The following is a 22633-nucleotide window of genomic DNA, read 5'->3' on the forward strand; positions in this document are numbered from 1 at the left end:
GCACAGCAGGTGGTCGATGTTTTCTTCGGTGCCACAGACCTCGCATGCTGCACTGTCAGTCACTCCAATTAATGTAGAGTATGCCTTTGTGAAGGCAACTCCTAACCATAGGCGACAGAGAAGCGTAGCTTCACGTCGAGGAAGTCTGGGAAGTCGAGGAAGCTTGGGAGGGATAATTGTACTATCGGATCTAAAATAAACCTTAGCGGTTATCGTAATCGAAAATTACACTGCGAATAGTCCTTGCTGTTTCTTTCTCTTGGTTCACGATTATTTTATTATTTTTTCTTTAATCCCATATCCACCAGGAGAAGCTCTTCATCGACTACTGAAAGTTTCTCTTGTGCCTTCTGCGAAAATCCCGAAGCTCTCGCAACTTGGCTTTCATATTCTTTTCTTTTTTCGTTTGGCAATACAGGAATATGTCCTAACTAAGCAAATCAAATTATTTTCGTTGTATTTATTATTTTTTTCTTTTCCTTTCTTTTTCGGATGAGGAGAAACAGCATTTTGTCAAGTTACGCAGCTGCGGGGTCTGGCGACGGCAATTTACGATGGCAATGAGGTGCGCAACGCCCTAAAGGCGCCGTGGTTCTCATATGCTTTCCACTCATCCAGCTCCAGTTGTGTCGATAATATTGCACTCCGCGATCCTGGGGTCACGGTCGTACAGCTCGTGCAGCGGTTAGTTGAACCTAGAAGTTCGCTAGGGCAGACGGTGAGGATAATGATAAGGAAAGCAGCTTTCACAAGATTAACTGTCTTCTCAGTCTCTCAAAAAGTAAAAGAAAAGAAACTTACTTTCAGGTTTCAACATTAGGCTGTCAACCCGGCACAGGAATGATGCATGAGTAGTACAACATAACACAACATTCACCAAAATAAAGAGTCATTAAAAAGGCATTTTATGTAATAAAATTCACTAGCGGATACGTGAACAATATCAAAAAACGAGAACAAAATGACACGACAAAGCAAAATTCACACTAGAAAGAATAAATGTCTTCCAAGCCGGGCTCTTCTTGAAGATTCTCGAGACATAAACATTTCCAACACATGGTAAGTATCCCATCTGCTCCCCGTTCTCCACTCTTTAGTTTAAATTTAAAAAAAAAGAAATGAAAAAGGCTCTCGTGCTTTTTTGAATGCGATTTCTAACTAACACCACCAAAGATAGATTGCATGTTAGGTACGTTGGCGTGACCACAGCTATTTTTCTTTCTTTTTTCTCACTCCACCAATGGCCAAGAAGAAAGCAGCCCATTGTTTCGAAGGTACGGGCTTGCTTTTAGTCACAAAACATTTGGCACGGCACAAGATTCTTTTGTTCGGCTGGGACTGAGAGCTGAGAGCTGTACGATTCAGCACGATGACGAAGACATGCGCGTCGCAGCAGCTTCGTGACGTTTGTGCTGAGTCGTACGAAATCACGATGCGCGTCATCAGACGCTGCCAGCCAACGATCAGCCGAACAGCGATGAGGAAGAGAGACAAACGTGTGGCCTTGTCAAGGTGTTTTCACTCGCAGCCTGATGAGTCCCTGATGTGACGTGCTCGCAGCGTGTCTGGTCCCCTGGCATTTCACACGTGTACTCATTCTTTCCGTCGTAAACAACGGCTCCTTGAGAAAGCGCACTAGTTGTTGCACGTGCGAGCGGATTCGTGTTTGGTAGAAGTAAAATAGTTCTGAAGAACCCTTCAGCGATGTGTAACAGCTTCTTGGTGTCGGCGGCTTTGCATCTTCTATTTTCACAGCGACCTTTATCATTCAAGCAAGGTCAGCCCGTGGCAGCATTCGCAATGCCAGCTATGCTCGGCTAGACATACGTGTGGCGACGGCACAGATTTCTTGTCAATTTTTTCTCGACTCTGCACTTGTGATCGGAACGTGTTCCGTTTTACCCGATCAGGGATTCTGCCACACAAACAGCGCTGCCGAAGTCAGTGACGGCTTACGATTCCCGCCAATCGAAAAACAAAGAAAAAGAAAAAAACTACCTCTCGGTGAAACATCCGGAAAGAGGAAGAGCCTATTTTCAGGATACCTTCAGTTATTAGTGGTCATCTTTTGTCAGTTGGCACTTGTCCTAAATTAAAGCCCACCCTGACGTCGTCGAGCGGTGAAGACTCGGTTCCCGGGCGCGTGTTCTGGCTGTTGCTTGGCGCCTGTTTCGTCCCTGCTGGCACCGACGGCTTCGTTGCTTAGATAACTTCACAAGCGTGCTTGCAAAACGCTGTTGTTGGGTGAGGATTTCGCCTCCTGGAGGAAGAGACAAATAAAAAAAGAAAAGAAGCAGTGTGAGGCAACGCACATGATTTAATGATCATTAAAAGGGTCATTAGTATACATCGCATTGCATTTTTACGATGCAGCAAATATCATTGCTAAGTCCCGGATCGTTAATTTCCTACAGTCCGCCAGGTTGCACCATCGAGAGTGCAGTGCATGGGACGTGTTTTCACAGGAAAGTCGATGAAGCACGTGACAATACCATGAGCAGGCCTCGTTTACTGACGCATCATCCTGCAGGTTCCGACGCAAACGAAACCCACCTTATCTACGCTACTATGAAGAGCACATATTCGTATGTTTCTTTCTCTCTCTCTCTCTCTATTTTTTTTCTTTCATTCTTTCTGTTTTATAAGAAATGGCATGTTCGCGCCTTCAGGCAACCAGAGCTCATTATGTGCGACGTGTCTGCCCATCATGAGACGATACTCGTGCACGCTGGTTTTTTCCCCCAAATTGCGGGAACACCACCCCATATCTTGCGAACAGGCACCGGTGTCATTAAGACGGCGCTTGACAATCGCCAACAGTCATATGGTCTCTCAGCGTAATGACCACGTTAAAGAGCGCAAAGCGGCTCATTCTGCTTAGAAGTGTGTGTTCTTTAGTAGCAACATTAGGGTTCGATCTTTGTGAATCACAAGCTGACGTTCGGTGTCATCAATTCCATGCTCAAAGCGCAGTCGCAAGACTTCGAGCTCCTTGGCCTCAGTTCTAGCTGCTTCACTCGTTTTAAAGTTACGAGCGCCATCTGTCCGCCATTGTGCGAAGTATACGAACAAGAATCATAAGAGCGGGATAATACAAGTACTATCAAGCGGCCGTGACACAAGTTCGTTGTAAGTTCCTGCACCAATATTGTTGATCAGCACATCCTTTTTTCTTCTTTTCTTATTGTCTCACGTTTTCAATAATGTGACAAAGTCGTCTGACATGCTGCAGAGGTAAGGTCTAACTAACCCTTTACAGGTGGGCGTTAATCATACGCAGCCAACGTTTACCTATTGCTGAGTAGAAAGTAAGAATGTAGCTGAGCGACTCTTTGAGCAAAGATAAAGAATGTGGCCGGCAGTGTAATCTGACTCGTAAATGTTGTCGGCATGGATGGATTTGGATATATTAGATAGGCATCCCCTTTAAGAAGGGCTGGTGTCTGGTGCAATCAAGCTCGTTATTTCCTTCTGAGTCTGTTCTCGACCTCTGCATATCAGTGCTTCGTGTTAACCCACCAAATCCAAAAAAACATATTATTGAACTAAAGAATATTTTTCATTTCCTACTGTGTGTCTCCTACATTCATAGCAACAATCCATGAGCCGTGTTTTATTATTCTCTAATGCGGAACCGCTTGCCTTTCCCTCACCATTTTTAAAAATCAAGGCCTCGGACAGGGTATAATATGTTGCCTTCTATGAATGCTTTCCGACCGCAATAATAAGTTTAAAAAAATAACTACAGGCTAAAGTTGCAAACGACCATAGCGATGTTTGTTTAGTTGTTTGTTAACTTATTTCTTTGCTTGCTGCTTCCTTTGCTCGTTTGTCTGTTTATTAGTTGTGGAAGGAAGCGAAGAATCGTATCACACCATCCCATTCGCTTCTGTCTGTCGTGCCCTGCGGCGGTTCCTTCGGGCGGACACGAGCGGGCAGAAGCAGAACGACTGTCCCAGGGCGAAGTTCTCGCTGTCTTCGATGCTCTGAGGCAGCGCCTGGTTCAGGGTCTCGGGTAGGCAGAAGAGCAGCACACCGGCGATCAGGCTCAACACACCCATCACCATCATGGGCAGGTACTTGTCGTACTCGGTCTGCAGGAGACACGGGAATCACACAATTTGAGTTATCTTGCTAATCGGGAGTGTGCACACAGTACAGAACATTGTCCTCACTTGCGGTAATTGTGATACTGTGACGCTGTACATCCGACTGTGTCTATATTTCACGTTACGCTTACAACGGACCCACGTATCCCAGGACTCTCAGACGATATTACCTGAGAGTCTCGTGATCTTGCCTGAAAGAATCATGACTATATAGAGCCACGATTCTGAACTTCCCCTTGTAGGGACAATCATTTGTGTTGCAATTTGACGACTAGCTGAGCATTCTGCCACGACGATCTTTCGTTGAATACAGTGAGCCAGCTGCAACTGCCAAAATGTCCTGAACGTTCATTAAATTAGCTTTCGCTGTCTGTTTTCTGCTATGTCCGAGTGGGCGTAATGTTTGTAACGAAGGTCTGGTTGGGACACGCCCGAATGGAATGGCAACTTATTTGCGGCAAACCTGATAATTTAAAGGCAAATATTCGTTTGAAACGCGGTAAAGTTATGTGTAACGCAGGCAGGCGTAAGTCTGTATGCCAGAAAGGGAAGCACAGAACGCTTACCAAGGACGCGACTTGCGCCCCAAGGAGGCTGCCGATGTCGCCCACGAGGCGCTGAAGGAAGAGAATGCGACCGCGGATCACGGTGGGATACAGCTCCGACGACGTTTGGAACGTGATGTTGTAGCCTCCAGCGAAAGACATCATCGAGATGACGCCCATCACCAACGTCCAGGTCTGGTTCTCTGTCACGTAGAGAGGAGGAGGGCAACGTTAGGGCCTTCGCGCGCTTGAAATGTGCATCCCAAAATTCAAGGGTGTAAGTCAAGAAACGCTGCTGTTGCTTCTATTGCACGCTGTGTTTACTTTGAGGGGTACAGTCCACAGTCAGAACAAATGCGAAGAATCCGTGGTGCAAACGCCTACAAAATCGCGCACAGGCGTGATTCGTATGCTCATGTGTGAGCTCACTCGTTCTCGTTTTGCTCACTATGAGCAAAACAAGAACAAAGTAAAAGCGGGAGCCAAGGTTTCGACAAGTGGACTTCTCTTTTTGGCCTTGAAAAAGACAAGCCCTCTTGTAGAAATGTTGGCTCCCGCTTTTACTTTGTTCTCGTTTTGCTCACCGTTTTGAATTTCCATATCCCGCCTTCACCGAGTTTTCCATGTGTGACTATGTAAAATAGAATGATTACGCCATACATCAAGGATACTTGCTGCTAGAACAAGACTCGTATACCAAAAGGCGTAGCCTTAATTGCTGACATTGCTAGCGAACCTTAACTAGTCAGTTAGACACATGTCTGAAGTGACGTCCCAATTGGTGCCCCGATTAATAGAAGATCCGTCTTGCTTTTATAGCCATCCGCTGCCCATTGGCGATGCTCGTTCTCTTTCAACTTTAGGTTGGCATTAAATTTTCATGCGCTTTGTTGCACAAGACTAGAGCCAAGCATCAGCGTCCCGGGAGGCAGACACAAATACCGAATGTGGCAAAAGAGGAGATGACACTGTCTTACTAAATTACCAAAGAGCTAGGAACGCGAGGATTTCGCTGGGCGAAATAGAAGACGTAGGGGAAGCACCACTCCCAGTTTCTCTCCAGCCTGACAATAGAATACACCCACAAAGGCTTGAAAACTGCATGTTACTCAATGAGAGTTGTACCCTAACAGCAAACTTAATTCTGCAAAGGATGAAGACTGCATCTACAGATTCCTATGTTTAACGAAAAAATAGATAAAACTGAAACTATTGTCAGTCAATAGAATAACCAGTAAAAACTGGAAAACACATGGGAAAGGAAGGATAATTGCAGCATGGAATATTGTCGCAATCCACGTATTATGTATAAGCCTTGTATGCAACGAAACCACTGCGAGTGTAATATGCGCCTGTTATGTTTATACTCCATCTGTCTGAAGCAAGCGTGCCTATAGGGTGTTTTTGTTATCTGCACCAAAGTTTTAAAAATTGCTTGAGCCAGATAGCACGATTTTAACTCTGGAGCTAAATTGCCCGTTGAGGCGGCCATTAGGAGAAGTTAAGATGACTAATTCAGTAATTAACATAATTATTATATTTGACATTTTAATAAATTACCTTACGGCACATATTTGAATCTACGAATTGTAGCTAGTGAGTTTGCAAGCTATATTGACTTGGAACCAATTCTGTCGATGGCAACGGTTTCCAGATATGCGCCGTCAAACTTACGATAAAAATGCACTGTTCCACTTGCTTTTTGATGAAAACGATATTTTATGCAACTAAGCACAAAAGCCACTGGAACGCCAATGCATTCCTTCCAGCGCATTAAAATTTAATATCTCAAAACTCGTGTAGCCCTGAGCAAGCGGATACGCATTGCGAACTCACCGGCTAAATTTCGCATATTGAAATATGCGCGTTAAAGTAACTAATTAAAAAAACTAAATAGTGTAATAGCGTTAAATATTCAATTAAGCGTTTCAATTTCTCATAGAAGTAATGGCTACCTCATCGTGTAATTTACTTCAACTGCGCTATCTGCCACAGCCAATCTTTAAAAAAAAGTTGGCGCAGCTAAAGAAACACCACCTGGTGCAGTCGTACCAGTTCGCACGATGGCCATGAGCAGGCACACGGCTCCTCCGAGCAGCATGAACCCAGCGTTGGGCCAACGCCGGCCCAGGATATCCAGCGCCGTGATGCACAGGATGTTGACGGGCATCTCGAAGGCGATGGCGATCGAGTAGATGGCGTACAGGTTGAGCCCCAATCGGCCCAGGCCGAGAGCGTTCGAGTTGTAGCACAGACACACGATAAAGCTGCGCGAACGAGATCATGGAATGTATGTGGCGCCAAAGGAGAGTTCAAACATGGTGCTTGGAGACACCAGACAGGCATCTGTAGCTAGCTTTATATAGATACTGTTGCCATCTACATGAAACCATTTACGATCTCTACTGGAACTTCCTCTGTTATCGTTGTGACAGCAACAGTAAGGAGAACTGCCGGAAGAATCCAGTATAACTTGTATGGCGAAAATTTGGAGGCACCGGATAACACTCTAATTACGAAAATTTGCTATTTCCTCTTTTCAGTCATCTTCACATAAGTGCTGGGTGTCTGCAGACAGCAGAGGACAGGTTTGTCTTGAAGCAACGTTATAAAAACACCGTATCCTCACAAAGCAGCGCTCAGACGACACAACTTCACAAGGCTCTGCGGCCCAGTGCTTTGTATGAAATCTAAATTAGCGTGGCTTCTACTACCGCATCTTCTGCGCAATGCTTTCCACATTTGACGTTTTTCTGCCTATAGATGGCGGCCGGTGAAGTGCTTGCGATTTGGGGGATTTCGATTCCGCCGCGCGGACCATGACCTTACACTTAATAATAATAATAATAATAATAATAATAATAATAATAATAATAATAATAATAATAATAATAATAATCAATGTCTGTTATAAAAGCAATATTATGTCAGGCGTGGTTGTCAGCATACTTTTTTTTCTGTAATTTAATTTTCCTCTAGTCATATGAGCATTCCACGTGCTTCTCTGACACGTTGCGTAACGATAAGAACAAGGAAGTCGAGTTTCTCCTCCTTTTCCAGGAAAGTAGCTGGTGCTCCCCATTGATATCCACAGAGGTACACGTACTGCAGAAGCCCAGGAGGTCCCGCTAAATTTAAGTAGAATCGTACAAACAGAACATCTTTATGAAAAGTAGGCGTGTTTGTTTCTAAGATGCTAAACTTTGCGTTGTCTTTTTAACTGAATAAGTATGAATGTGCTGAAAAGAAATAATTCAAAAAGTTGTTTCTGACATGATATTCATGAAGAACGCGCTGTGAGAACCTTCCCAAGTAGACATTTCGTTGAGTTACGCAGACGTCGTAACTTGACTGGCGTGTATAGCTTTCTCAGGATATGAAAATAAAAGCCTAAAAATGTTAAAGTCGTTTTATAGTGTAGAATATATTTGGTACACTTGCAAAGGCAATTAAATGAACTGTTTCCAAATGGAATCACAAAGTCTGAAAGGGTTAACCACCATGACAAGATTAGGGTTGCCAACCATTCTGGCTCTAGCGGGACCATCTCGACTTTTGAGAATGAGTCCCGAGTTTAGACATGACCCAGTCTGGACGGCCGAATGGCCCGACTTTGGTTTTCTTTTGCTATTATATATAGTCAATAAACCAAATTTCCTTTTTATAATGAGTGACAACTTGGCTGTGTGTTCTTCTCTTTTGTCTTAGGTTGCATAAAGGCGGTTTCGCCTTTGTCGTGATTATAGTTTTGCTGTAGGCCCTGACATTTCAGCGTACTTCTATCTGCAGGATTAGGTGTGTTAGCTAGGCAACTACAGCACCTTTGTAGACGTAAATCGCGACATGGTAGGACTAAACAAAACTGTGCAACTTTGTTGCGCGTACAGACTGGCGGCTTCTGGCGCTGACAGGGTCAGTATGCACCAGCCGCTCCCCCGCTTTCCCCTCCCCCTTCTCTCTCTCATCCCGACTTTGTTCACTTGAGAGTTGGCAACCCCAGGCTAGGCATTGTCGCATGAATGAATCTCCGGCAAAGTACTACGAGCTGTACATGGGTACAGCAACATATACATGCATTAAAAAACGTGGTCATATGCCACACATACTCAACAGCCCATACACGAAAAAAGTGCCAGATGAATAAGATTAAACTAAATCATACGGATGCAACACACACGGATAAAGTGAATTAAGCACTAGCTACAATGAAGATATATATATTTGGCCGAGAGAAAACTTTCTTTAATTATGACAAGGGTAAACCACAAGTCTATTTTGACATTATAAGGTAAGGTGCTCTATAGTTTAGTTTCGGAATACTCTTTCCTGTGAATTTTTGTAATACTTGGAAATTCCCGGAAAATTAAACTGCAGGTTATACTAATGCCGATTCTGTCGAGCTGGCTGAATAATTTAGGATGAAGGGAAGGTGAAGTTCCTTTGAAGCATCTGTTCACTGCGCTGGCAATCTTAATGTAGCGCGCATGAAAAAAAAGGCGTGAGGTTTAATACCCCTGTCAAGCGGGCAAGTTAAGTGCACTTACGGCGAGTGCACTCGGTTTTTAAGTGTACTTTCCCAAATCTTAACGTCGCAGCGGAGTGTACTCTCAGATGAGTGCACTCAAGTCGGAGTACGTTTACGGAACGCACTTCGCTGGCCAAGTGCGTAGCCTCGCCGCCAACGGTTTGGAGGAGTGCCTAGCCTCGCCACCAACGCTTTCAACGACGCAAAATGTAATGCATAGAAAAAGGACACAAAAGTTCATTTCAGTTATTGAGCAGCTTTTAACAATATAATTTGTGTTTAGCGACAAGCGAAACAGCACAATTAAGAAACGAATTTATCATGTAAGCAACTAACGGCGCCAGAATGATGCGGCACTGCGGCGCCGCCATGTTTATTCAGTACGTGTTTATTTTGGTGTGAAAGCGTGCTGACCACGCCAGTCGTGCTTTGAGCCGTGTGCGTGGCATTTTGCAGTGTAGCTAAATATCGAACTCGCCGTCTTTGCTCATATATACTCGCTCATATTCTGTTCTAGCAGGATCATGAGCAGAATCAACTGCCGCACGCCGCCGTGTTGTTTTGGATTGGCTAGGCATTCGTCTTGGCCAGCATTGACTTGCAACACACTTATTATAAAAACATCTTCGTTTCTTGTTGAGACAAATAGATGAAGTTTGTTGTTATATATAATTCTACTTAAAACAATCGCTTTTTAGCAGCTTTCTCTTGTTAACTTACCTGTTTAAAAACGCGCTCTTAGTCTGTCGCCATTTTTTTTTTACTGCGAGTGCACTCTGTTTTCCCGTTAAGAAGCGCGTTGCCTAAAGTGTGACTCAAGGTCCCGAAGTGCACTCCCCATAAGTGCACTTAACTTGCCCGCTTGACAGGGGTATAACATTCGTAAAGTGGCATCCGCTCTTTCATGCTGTTTAGAGTGCGTAATGATGTGGTGGGCTCTTTTCTGTGAACCATGACTGGACTCAAAGAAACTGCGTCTCTAAATCCCCATGTCATAGCAAGGGATCTTGGACATTGCCCTTTCGGTAATCTGCTGAACTTCACCATAACACACCAGCATAACTCAATGGGCAGCAGTTTCGAAGGCCATATTTCAAGAGATCAGCCTCGTTTCAACAAGTTTTTGTTAGCAACGGGGACAGGGCACTTCCTTCATTTTCGACACTTAGTCGGCGCTTAGTGCTGAGTTAACCAGTCCATTGGTCAGGACCAAAACGCTGTTATAACGCAGCACTAAGTGCCGACTAAGTGCCATAAATGCGTATGCTAATAAAAGAAAGCACCTTCTCGACGTTGCTTTTTGCAACTTGTTGCAATGTGCAACTTGGCCGATCTTTTGAAATGTAAGCTTTTAAAGGTTCTTGACGCTGAGTTACGCGGGTGTATTGCGGTGAAGTTCAATAGATTGCGGAAGGGGCATTGTCAAAAGTTCCTGGACATCTGCATGCCATAAGTCATGTTACTGTAAAAGAAAAGAAAATGGCATTCAACTTTAAGCCTGCTCATAGGAAATTGGCCTCTGGCTTTCAATAGGGCGTAGCACGCGCTACTTAATTTTGTGCACATATGGGAAATATGAGCCTTGTAATGTCGGGGAGAGTCCAGCACAACACCAAAATATATATGTGCGCCAAGCTGGTCGATTGAATTGGATGGATAGGGAAATGGAGCTGCTTAGAATTCGACTGAGCCGGAAAGTACGATATACTTTGTTTTTCAGATATTCAACGTTGTTCTGTGTCATTGTCCCCGATACAGAGCACACAGGCAGGCACTCGCGACCGCGCTGGCGCGTTTTGACGACCTGCCGTTTTCGGAGCAGACAGTCCTGGAACGGCGACCTATACAGTCGTCACACCAAAAGAGACTGAAGGCACTCTTGAAATTTTTACGTTCGTGTGGCCTTTTGGAGAGACTAATTCTCATGGACGTTCACGACCTTCCCTACATTTTTTCCCAATAATTTGCTCTTTGTCTCCGCTGTATTTTCTGTCTTTCCTTTTCCTCTTCCCCCAGTGCAGGGTAGCGGACCAGAATCTCATCCTGTTAACCTCCCTGCCTTTCCCACCCCGTTTATCTCTCTCTAACGCTGTTCTGTTTCACGAAAACCAGTGTGGCGCTTTGACAGCATCAATTTTTGGCTAAGCTCTGCAGTTCATACAGAATAGGTTATGCCCAGTGACTATCGCGGCATCGTCAGCGTACCTCACTAAGTGCTGTGGCGTCCGAGTGGGAGGTTACTGACGAATAAAACGCAAGGATATCTTTAGAATGTAAATTTGGTTCTGAAACTAAGTGTGTGCAGCGGATGCAGTCGAACTGCATCCATAAACTCAACCGTAAAGATAAGACGAACATGACAAAGTAGAGTAACGCACTTACCAACCAAGATACGATAGAATGACTATTTTGCGTAGCCTGGGATACTTGACCACCGCGACCGTTGTCTTCCAGAATCCGGTCTTCTGTTTTTGGTCGTCGCCCTGGGGATCTTTGGACGCTGGGTCCTGAGGGGATACATATGCCAGCAACGTTGCAACTTCTCTGAATCTTAGCAGTCAACATAAAAGTGCCATCAATGTGCACCGCGATAGCCACGACGCCTGCCTGAACTCAGCGAGGGAGGCTCTCTTTATCGCACAAGCATGCGTTTATGACCATGTATCATACAGGAAAACAGAAGTGCCTTGAATTATCTATCCGGTAAGGAGGATACCTTATCTCTCATAGTTTATTCCCGCTACGTGTTTATGAAACAGAAAAGAAATATTTGCAAATGCAGTTACTAGAAAAAAAGGAAAGAAGGTGATGCGAATAAGCAAAAAACATTGCGCCATAACAATGTTATGAAGCCCAGGTCAGACGGAGACACAACTAGCTATAGGCCACCTCTTTATCCGGTAGATTATCATGAGATGAACTGACACATATGGAGCTTCAGTTGTGATCTAAATTCATGCATACCCGCGTGTGTAGGGAGTTTTGTACCGTTTAACAATATATACTGCGTTGCAGTGAGCCTGCGTCACAGAGGCGTTGCCATGCAACGCAAGGACGTAGCTGCCTTGTTTTGGCTGCCAAGTAAGCCGCGTTCTCGCATCTTTGAAGCAGTTTTTAGCCCTGATGACACGCACGAACGAGCCGAGTTGAGCACATATCGTTGAGCGAGGGCTATAATGTTGGCCACAGTCAGTCAGACAAATACTGTTTTAATTTTAAATCAAACTTCGCGACATTTTAAAGGAGCACTGATGGCAGCGCAACGCCGCTTGGCTAGCTATAGACCGAATGCCACTCGTTTTGAAGTAAAGCAACGACAGGTGAGAATTAGCAATTCTATTATTAATTATTTGTGACGTTGAGATAATCTTCACTTTCATTCAGGGGATTATTGGACGCACGTCTGCTAATCAAAGAATATAAGTCGAGAAAGAAACATTTTGTCACAGTACTCCTTTAGTAATAGACGGCAGGAATTCGGCGATTCCGCCAACAGTAGATCTCGTGAGCGTACCACTTAATTAAGAAACGGGTCGGAGATCGGTTGAAGCCGGTACCTTCGAACAGCGTCGTCATGAGCAAGCATAACACATATGCTATCTCACTTTGCAAGGCATTTTAATAGCTGGTGACACACATGTCGTACCACCTAAATTAAAACTAGTGTTCGCCGTTTCACAGCAACCTAGAAATACGCAGGCCACTTCACTGCGACAGCAGCTATAAATGCGAAACATGGCTCGCTGAATGCGTTCGTTCGTTCTTTACCTTGCGCCGTTGTCCTCAAGCAGTCGTCGTTAAGTCACTCCCCGTAGTTGTCAACTTCACCCTCGCCATATGGTACCCACCGCGGTTTACCTTATTGGCTATTGCGCTGCGCTAGAGAGATTGATGTCCCGGGTTCGAACTCGGAATTTAGATGGGGCGAAATGCAAAAAAAAAAGTACTTAGATTTAGGTGCACGTTAAAGAACCCCAGGTGAACCGTACAGAGCTTAGCTCTACTGAAAATGAGTGAAGGAAACAAGACACAATAGAAAAAATTGGCAGTGGTTTAGCTCGGCTATGCCAGGATATACGTAGCGAAAGCTAAGGCATAACATGGTTAGCCTTGGTTAATCTTGATTGCAAGTCCAGGTTAGTCTGGTTGTCTAGCTATGTTGCGGCGTTTAGCCAGTCGTTAGGCGCACTGTTCGTCTGTTTCCTGGGCGATTCGTTTCCTGTTCATCTCGTTCCGATGTCAATTCCAGGCCTCCTCCTGCTTATCAGAATTGTCGCCGTCCACACTGCCGCCTCAACTGTGATTGCGGTGCACGGGAGCTCTCCTTTTCAATCCTCTGACATGTTATCAGGCATGCGACGCAGCTGGCGAAGCTAGCGGAGGCGAACGCAACGACGAGGAACGCGGTGTGACGAGGAACGCGGTGTGACGTCATGTGCCTCCTCGGAGCACGGCCACGGCGAAATCGCAAGTTCGCGGCCAGCAAAGCTTTCGCTTTAAAAGCAGTGGACATGGAGGCGATTGCCTGTTTCCTGTTTGTTCTTCTGGCCTTCACTCATAGTTAGTCGCGTTAATTCAAGAAAACTTCATGGAATACCGAAACGCCAAAACCGGCACCCCCGTGAACCATACAGACACTAAGGGTTTCGGCGTCTATGCATGCGTTTTGGTGTCCACAGCCGGCAATACTGTCTCAGGCAAAGACCATGAGATGGGTGTGTCGCTAAGAAATGGTTCAAACGATCGTGGCGTCCGCGGCAAGAGCATATATTGCTGCTGTCGCAGTAGATTAGTGAGAGCCGGAGAAATCGCTCTAGTCTGTTGACTTTTTTAAAAGAACTCGAATATTCAGTAAATTAAACGTGTGTAAAATGTTGTTTCGTTGCCCTTCAATTGTTGTTTCAGTTACCCTTCCGAAGAGGCTTATGGGGGGGGGGGGGGGGAGGGGGGCGATTCGCTGTTGTCGTAGGAGCAGCAAATTGCTTTCGAATTGAGTGCGGCCTTTAATCACTGACGTACATATAACACCACAAAATACTCTGAAAAGAAGCTTGTACCTGTAATAGTTCGTTGAGGCGCTCCTCGCTGACTTCCTTCCCGTTGAATCGGGCAATTTTCTGAAACGTCTGGAGGGCCTTCTTCTTCTTACCAACGGAGAGCAGCCATCCAGAAGACTCTGGAAGCCACCTGTTTTGTTGGTGCAAGCAGAAAGGCAAAGGGAGTGTGCAAGCGAGTGAGACACGTGCAAGGTTACGAAATAATCCTTGAATGTACTCATGCTTACTGCCATGCAAATACTGTCGGTAATAAAGAAAGCAAACAAGTCAGTTTTCAAAGTGTTTTATGCTAGGTTAGTTGGTATTTTTGACATGAGAACGAATTCCGTTTTGCTTTGTAACGGCGCGTCTGCGTAGCTTGTAGGTATACATACCTGTGGGTTTGGGTTCAATCAAAGCATTGTTAGGTTGAGTTTGTGTTCGCCTTCCTTTCTGTTGTGCCGTCCCGTTGCGCGTTATTTCAAGATGGTTCTCAAACAAGTAAAAAAAAGTGAGTGAATTTGAGTTTGCTCTTGTGCCAGCGTCTGCAATGTTGTCGTGGTTCAGAGTGTTGGGGTTCGGGGTGTTGAGTTTTAAGGGCTACAACCATGTTACAGGAATCCTTAGAGAGCCACTAAAGAGAAACACTCAATAAGTTGAAGAGGAAGCTCTACAGGAAAAGAGGAAGCTTTAGTCCAACGGCTCCTATTCTAAATACATAGGAAGGGAAAAATAGTTTTTCTCTGCGACTACCGCATTGATTTTGATGAGGTTTGTGGCGTTAAAGAAAGGAGGTAAAATCTAGTGAATGTAGGAAGTGGATTTTGTATTAGGCTGGTACTGTTTTTATACTAGTTGTTGGAAATAGCAAAGCTGAAAAAAATAATGCCCAAGTATCAAGTTACAACTCTGTAACTCAGCAGTAAAAAAAAAAACGATATCACAATTGTGTACATGCACCTAACACGTATAAAGCAGTCAAAATTGATGTACTTCTTATTATACCGTTCTGAAGTTTAGCACGAATTTGAGAGTACGGGAGAAACCTCATAATAATCGTAGCGATTTTGCGTAGGCGGTAAATTAATATATCAAATTTATCCGCTTCTCATACTCTTACAGATGCACATTACAAATCTGTGATGTCTGTTTTGGTGCAGAATTACGGATTTGTAAACTTAGTGCTTCAATTTTCCTGAAGCTTACCACAATTTAGAATTTTTCTTTTTGTAGGACATTCCAGGTGCTACATTGAAATTCTCCTTCCTATAGTCGCCACCGGCGGCATGTGCAGACCAGGTTGGACGAAGCAAAAGTCAAGGCTCGAGCTTCGCGCAGGTTCGCCAAAGCCAGGGCGATGGGGAGAATTTCACTCATCGCTAACGTGGTTGAAATCGTTCCTTGAGTCACTAGAATTTAACTATATTTTTCAAATGCCACAGTATGATTCAAACTGATGAAGCGATTTTTTTTTCATAAACGCATTGCTGTGCTTTACGTGTATTTAAACATGGAAATCCGAGTTGGCCCTGAGCTAATTCTATTGAGGGAACTCTAGGCCCTTTCAGGATGACAATTAGCCCTTTTTGGGAAATCCTACAAAAGAGAACTCAAAATTTGAAATTACCCAATTTTGGCACGTGCATCGCAAAAACAAAAAAAGATGCTACAAAGTATATCAGGGGTGCGATCGGAGATGGTTGTTCGGCGCGTTCGTTCGGTTACCGGCGCGCGCGATTGGCCTACTCCGCGCCGACGTCGCCAGCCGCGGGGCGCCGCCCCGTTTTTGGTGACGTCAAAATGACGATACGCTCCTGTCAATCATCCGCCCACCGAGCATTTCGTCCGAACGCGACGGGAGTTGAGAAGTTTGGAGCGATCATACGGCTTCGCATGGCGCGTCTGGTGGATTGGATTGGATCCAACAGGCGGCCTTTTCGGCTGCGGAATGGCAGGTTTGAATCCAATCCATAGTTTATTTCTAGAAAATGGCGCTTCCGTTGGAAACTTATGTTGTTGCGCTGGCGTTTCTAGAGGAAGGAGGCGAGCGGGTGGCGGTGCGAAACGCGTTTGAAGAAATGGCAGAAAGTGAACTCCGGCGTCGTTTTTGTTTCTCGAAAGAAATAATTCGTTGGTTGTACAGAGAAATCGACAACATCATCGGTGCCAGCTAGCCACTGGGATGTCGCTGCCTCTTGAAAAGTGCGCCACTCTTCCCGTCGTTTTTTTTTTTCTTTTTCCTTCTCGCTGTGCGCGACACCACCTAGGGACGACGCAAATAACCTAATAGATATAAATTGCAGTAGTCACACGTACTACTATTTGAAAACGTGTTTGGGCTTGAGAAGAAAAAATACATTTTTTTAGATAAAGATTTAATTCATTTGGAAGACGAGAAACATTTGGTTTTGTAGTATACTGTTTGCAAGCAGACGACAAACGACGGAAGTAAACTTCCGGGGAGGTCACCGCTTCCTGATTGGCTGCTCTCTCCGCCCCACTGTCACAAATTTTGCATACTGCAACTTTGTGACGTTGCAGCAACTGAACAGAACGCGTATCGAACAAAATATCTCCGATCGCGCCCCTGTCGTAAGGAAAAGGAGGTAACCGCAGAATCGTCGTGTCCCGTCTACATTGTTGCCCTATGCCTTGGTCGACGAACGGGGAGCACGATATGCGGAGACAAGGCAATATTTCTGTCACTTTGTGAGCACTATAAAAGCGGAGAAGGACCGAATTCGCGGAAACACGAAATTGCAATCTGCGTTTGCCCGGATATGTTTCGGTCTGCAGGGACTGTACTTCGCTCAAAACGACTGATCATTATCAAAATCAAAGCCTTTTGACTTCTATGGGTCCACAGTGCCGAATTCACAAAGTGTTTCTTTCCTAAGTGCTTTTTTTTGCCATTCTTTATAGCCACTTCCGCTAATGATATATCCAACGTCACGATTGACTACATTTTTTTAAGCATGCAATGCTTTTAGCCTCCGTTGTCGGCGACCTTCAAGTGACCTTTAGCCGAAAGCCAAAGCCGTTATCCGGGCATTCAAACCAGAAAATCCGGGCAAGTTATGACAAGAAAACGAGATAGCTAAATTTGTTCTTCGCACTTTTTTATGACTTTACACACGCTGACGACCAGACTATCAGTAATATTCACAATTCACAATTCATTCACAATAACATTCACAATTCCTTTCTCATACGGTATGCTGTCTGGTCTAGAAGGTTTCTTACAGTGATATTTAATAAATCGTTGCAAGCAAGTACCGTTCCATCAGCATGGAAAGTTGCGAAAGTTATTCCTTTGCACAAGACTGGGAGTAAACAAGACCTATCCAACTACAGACCGATTTCCTAAGCCTCTAGTTGCAGTAAACTTTTAGAACATGTCGTCTACAAACATATTATTGAGTTTCTTGAAGCCAACAATATTTTAACAGTCTTCCAGCATGGATTTCGCAGTGGTCTCAGCACCACTACGCAAAACATCTGAATTTGCTCATGACATCTGCCACGAACTTGACCTAGAAATTTGGAGTCCATACCTGAAATCCGACATAAAAAAACTCGAATCCGTCCAAAAAATAAAGCTATTAGATTTATATACCGGCGTTACAAGGGCTTCTCCCCCGTTTTCTAACCTTTCCTGCTTGAACCTCTCTTTGCTAGTGGAGCGGCATAATGTAGAAAGTCTTAAACTGTTTTACACCACTGTTAACTCTGAACATTGCGCATCCTTGGAATACATTATGCTTGCTAAAGTGTCTAACACACGGAATTTTCACCCTCTAAATATAGCACTCCTGTACGCCCGCACTGACAAATTCAAATGTAGTTGTTTTTTCCCCCGATCCATTGAAATGTGGAACCAGCTTCCCCCTAACATACGAAAACTGACACCTCATAACTTTGTTAAGGCAATCACTGGTTCACGCCCATGATTCCTAGGGCCATGTATTATATATCATGTTTACATGCATATATGTATGTATTGAGACCATTTTTTTTTCTTTCTCATATTTTGTTCACTAGTGCTTGCTGTGTGCCTTGTACCCTTGACTTGTTTACCTCCTTTTGCTGTGTGTGTGTGTGTGGTACCCTTAATTTTGTACCCCCTTCCTGCGATAACCCTCTTAGGGTTGCAGTATGTATAAATAAATAAACAAAATTAATAAATAAAATCATCCTGGTAACCAGACAAGACCGCATTGCATACGCTAATGCGCTAGTTACTTCCCAAACAAGCTACAAAAAATATTACTACCGAGTTCTTTCTAATGTTTGTTTACGATATCGTTCAATCTGGAACTCCTAGTACGCTGAAGTTTTATTTGTTATTTCCAATAGTGACGTTCAAAAGGCAGATACAGGATACAGGGGATATACACTTGAGTGTCACCTTTCGGCACCGAGTGCTGAGTACGCCAGCGGTCCGTGAGTTCTGCGGCGCGTCGGCAGCATCCGGAGCGCCGCGAATGGCTGTTTGACCGAGACGAGATTCGCAGTGCGGTTCTGTCTGTGACAGGAAACAACTGCGTCCACATGGACCAGCGCCCAGTATAGCGTGGTGCGCTGTGGTGCGGTGGGGTGTGGTGGTGTGTGCCGTTACGAACATGCGCTACACCCATTTTAAGATTGTGGCTATAGTATCATCCCCGACAAATCTGCCTCACCGGCTTCAAGCATTTCATGCTCACATCTACTCTGGATTACGGGAGAGCCAGGACTTTTTTTTTCTTACGAGCAACTTCAACGCTAGAGCTAGCTTTCTGGGAGTACGGTCCACGGCCTGTAAGGTGGCCACGACGCTGACAAATCTGCCGGTTGACATTCGTCCTGCGAATATGCGGTATAAAGCTCAAATTCTAAGTCAGACTTTCAAAGCCTCCAAGATTACCTAGCAGGGACAAGGGGACCCAGAAGGTGCCTTTGCATTCTTAGCGGCGGGCGTGAATAACATGTTTACTCAGCGGCGTGCCGTGCTGTGTATGAGTGAGCTGTACACTCGATCACGCAAAGTGTAACAGCCTTTTTACGGCCAATAAAATCCGTCCGAATGGCACCCACCAGAGGGACAGAAGCAGGACAGCGTCGACAGCGGTGTTGGTGATAAGGAGGCCCCTCCAGCTCTGAATGAGATAAGTGTACCAAGGCAGCGCAGTGGCCAGCACGGACCAGTTGATAGCCCACAGGAAGGCGACGAGCGTTCGCCGCTCCTTCACCGTGTACTCCAGGGCTGCAGTGGGGCACAGGATGGTACAAAGACAGAAAAAGAAGGATGCAGCAAGAAAGTTTCCCGAACCGATATGTTGTGACGACGGCTTTGTGATCCCTTTCGTACACGCAGTTTCTCTCATCCCCATGGTTCCTCATCAAGATAAAGAACTAAAATAAGGACACACATGTGCTAATGTTACATAAACGAGTTTTGTAGTTCCCCGGTAAGTACAGCACTTAATAATCGAAACGCCAACAATTCAGAAACTACTCTAATACGTCGTTTCGTTTCCAGGTTCTCCTCCATTTATAACAGCAGCCTAAAGACTCCAAAACATAAGCTCACGTCTAGAATAGTTACTCGTAAAAGGCGTTCGTTGCTGTTGGCGTATCATTTTCTTTAGTGCTGTACATTGAACCTTGCAAATAATCATCTTATCTATATAGTCATGTCATAGCATTCGTTCCAGGTGAAAGTTGCACGCAGCGGGCATGACAGACATTCATTAAATCAGTGGAAAGTGTAAGTATGTGTTCTTACGCCTCGACACATTTATGTAGGCCGCTTTGCGCCGTAATAAGCCGGTGTTCGGAGACAGTGCGATACCTTGTCTGTGGATTCAGCAACACCAAAGAGAGCAAACTGTTGTACAGGTGACCAAGCAGAAAAGCTCAAAGTGGCAATGCTGATGAAAACCGTCAGGGGACACTTTCATTCTGTCCATCTTCCTATCGCGTCGCAATTTCTCACTGCTGTCGAAACGACAAGTTATACAACAGTAGCCATACGGGTAAGTCTGCTGGATACTCAGCGCAAAGTACAGCGCCTTTCTCTTAGGCATTCATTCTTGTCTGCAAAAACGTCCGCAACGTATTTCGCAGTTATGGCGGCGTCTTAGCCTCATTATAAAAATTACTCCCCTCTGCCGTCTCTTCAAACAACCACATGATCGTCTTACCGATGACGTAAATGGTGGTGCATACAGTGTCAGATCCCATAGACGTCAGAAACCTCCAAATTGGGAAAGTTGTGAAAGTGGGAAAGAATGTCCCCAGCAAGTTTCCGGTGGCGCCGATGAGCATGACTAGGATTACTGTCTTCTTCCTGCCTATTCTGGAATAAGTAAAATGTAGAAAGAAGAAAACACCGCATAGTCATAAAATTGCTCTGTTCCGAAAGTTCCAAAGAAAGTTTTAAACCTCTTGGATATCATCGAAACGTTATGCAGACAATCTATTTAAGCAACCTGTTTGGGTGTGCAGATATCTCACCTGTCGGCAAGGAATCCAGACAATAAATAGGAGACAATGGACCCAGTGAAGTATGCTGTGTGGACGGCGTACATCTTCCAGCTGTCTCCGCACACCCATTGGTTCTGTAAATATTCAACATGGCGGCGAAAAAAAAGAAGAAATCATGCCAAATGCGACACTTAGTACGCAAGCGCTTACTTAGTTTTGCTGAGAACTATAGTGCAGCACCGTGTAAAAAAAATAATAAAGGCAAACCGGTCGTCGCCAGCAGCGGCCGGCTGGTCTTAAGATTTTTGCAATAGGCTGTATACATGCCGAGTGCCCCAGCTGCACACACTTCTCAAAAGACATAATGACATCTACAAAAAAAAAAAGAATCATTAACCGAGAAATGAACATGAGGCGAAAGTGGTTCTGTCTTTATTGACGGGGTGCGCTGCACCGAGACAAGATATGCTGTGGAAGAGCGAACTCACTTTGTTTTTAATTTTTAGGTTGCGTTTTATTGTAGTAATATTTAAATTGAATGGGCGACTTCTTTTACTGCAGATGAATTTCGTGAGACGCACGTGCTTTCATTGCGTTCATAAAGCGCAGAATGCAATGGGGTATTTTACGAACGTGAAGTCACTTCTGAATGCATAGGCAGCGCTAAGAAATCGTGTAGGACAACCATTAAGCTCTTATGCTAGCATAAACAGGATGCACTCGTTATGATTGAGCCAGATTATGACTGCTAGACCCACTTATTATCGTCAAACAGTTATAAAGCTGTTCTTCACGACTTTCGTAGAGCGGCCAAGCACTCTGAAACGACCAGCCGAATATGCCTTAAGTGTTTCAGAGGTGCACGTCTCAGTGGCCGCTCGAAAAAAAAGTACATGGACTGAGCGAGGCGTGTGGTGCTTTGGTTCAACATATACGAAATGTCGGCCATCGTAAATATCTAATCGACTTCGATATGCGCTGTATTTCGGAGAAATCCTTCAGAGCCATGTCGAAGTCTATATAGTTACTCATGTCTCCACAACGCCCGACGATTAGCAAATGGTTCGCCATATGTAGGCGGCCAGTACAACGCTTAATTTGACCAAGTTATATCGTACAAAGGCAGCGCGTCATCAAAGTTGCACTATGATTCGCGAAAATTCTACACCCGCCGATGAGAAGGAAAGACTAACGATATGCTATGCTGCTATGCTGCCTGCGCACGGCTCAGAAAGGAAGCCTTGAGTGAGTACGATCGGCGAGAAAGAAGAGGTTGCATAAGGAGGAGGAGAAACATTTATTTAAAAAAAATAAAGGACAAGCAGGTGTCTTTCTGCTTGTGCGGGAGGCTCCCTTAGTCCAGGGCTCCTGCGGCTCTTGCTGTCTCCCGGGCCCGCCGCACCAGTTGCTGCTGGTTACGAGGGTCCGAACTAGTCAGCACGGCCTCCCACTGCTCGGGTGTGGGGTTGGGTATTTGCGCGGCCGCCTTCACGTTGGGGCACGCCCATGTGGTGTGATACATATACATATAGAGAGAGAGTAATATAGGAAGGCAGGGATGTTAACCAGAGAGAGAGAGAGAGAGAAAAAACATTTATTCGAACCATCGAGGTGGTTGCTCTTGAGGTCGAGTGGGTGGTGTCCTCATTCCAGGACTCCACTGGCCATGGCTGCTCGACGTACTTGCTGGACGAGAGCTTCTTGTCCCGCCAGGGTATCGCCGGTCAGCTGTACCTCCCACCGCTCAAATGACGTGCTAGGCGTCTTTAAGTGTTGAGGTTTGCCCTCGCACCCCCACGAGATGTGGAAGAGTGTAGGGCGTGTGTCGCCGCACCAGGGGCAGATGCCGCGATATGTATGTGGGAACATTTTACTGTATTTGTGTAGGTTAGGAAATGTGTTTGTCTGAATAAGTCGGAGAGCTACGGCATCTTCAGTGCTGAGCTTTCT

At 45.0% G+C, this 22633-nt stretch overlaps 1 protein-coding gene across 1 annotated transcript in view; it reads right to left on the reverse strand.

The window, feature by feature from the left end:
• Positions 1-882: 882 nt before the first annotated feature.
• LOC126541540 (organic anion transporter 3-like) overlaps positions 883-22633 on the reverse strand; it is a 53583-nt gene continuing 31832 nt past the window's right edge. Inside the window, exons 4-12 of the mRNA XM_050188345.3 lie at positions 20714-20817; positions 20401-20555; positions 19292-19460; positions 14237-14366; positions 11562-11686; positions 6707-6921; positions 4676-4857; positions 3876-4094; positions 883-2260 (exon numbers count right to left, since the gene is read on the reverse strand). Coding sequence (XP_050044302.2) covers positions 2213-2260; positions 3876-4094; positions 4676-4857; positions 6707-6921; positions 11562-11686; positions 14237-14366; positions 19292-19460; positions 20401-20555; positions 20714-20817 — 1347 coding nt within the window. The 3' untranslated portion in view covers positions 883-2212. The remainder of the gene's footprint in view (positions 2261-3875; positions 4095-4675; positions 4858-6706; positions 6922-11561; positions 11687-14236; positions 14367-19291; positions 19461-20400; positions 20556-20713; positions 20818-22633) is intronic.

Source organism: Dermacentor andersoni, chromosome 2 (assembly GCF_023375885.2).
Source record: "Dermacentor andersoni chromosome 2, qqDerAnde1_hic_scaffold, whole genome shotgun sequence".
NCBI classification, from domain to species: domain Eukaryota; kingdom Metazoa; phylum Arthropoda; class Arachnida; order Ixodida; family Ixodidae; genus Dermacentor; species Dermacentor andersoni.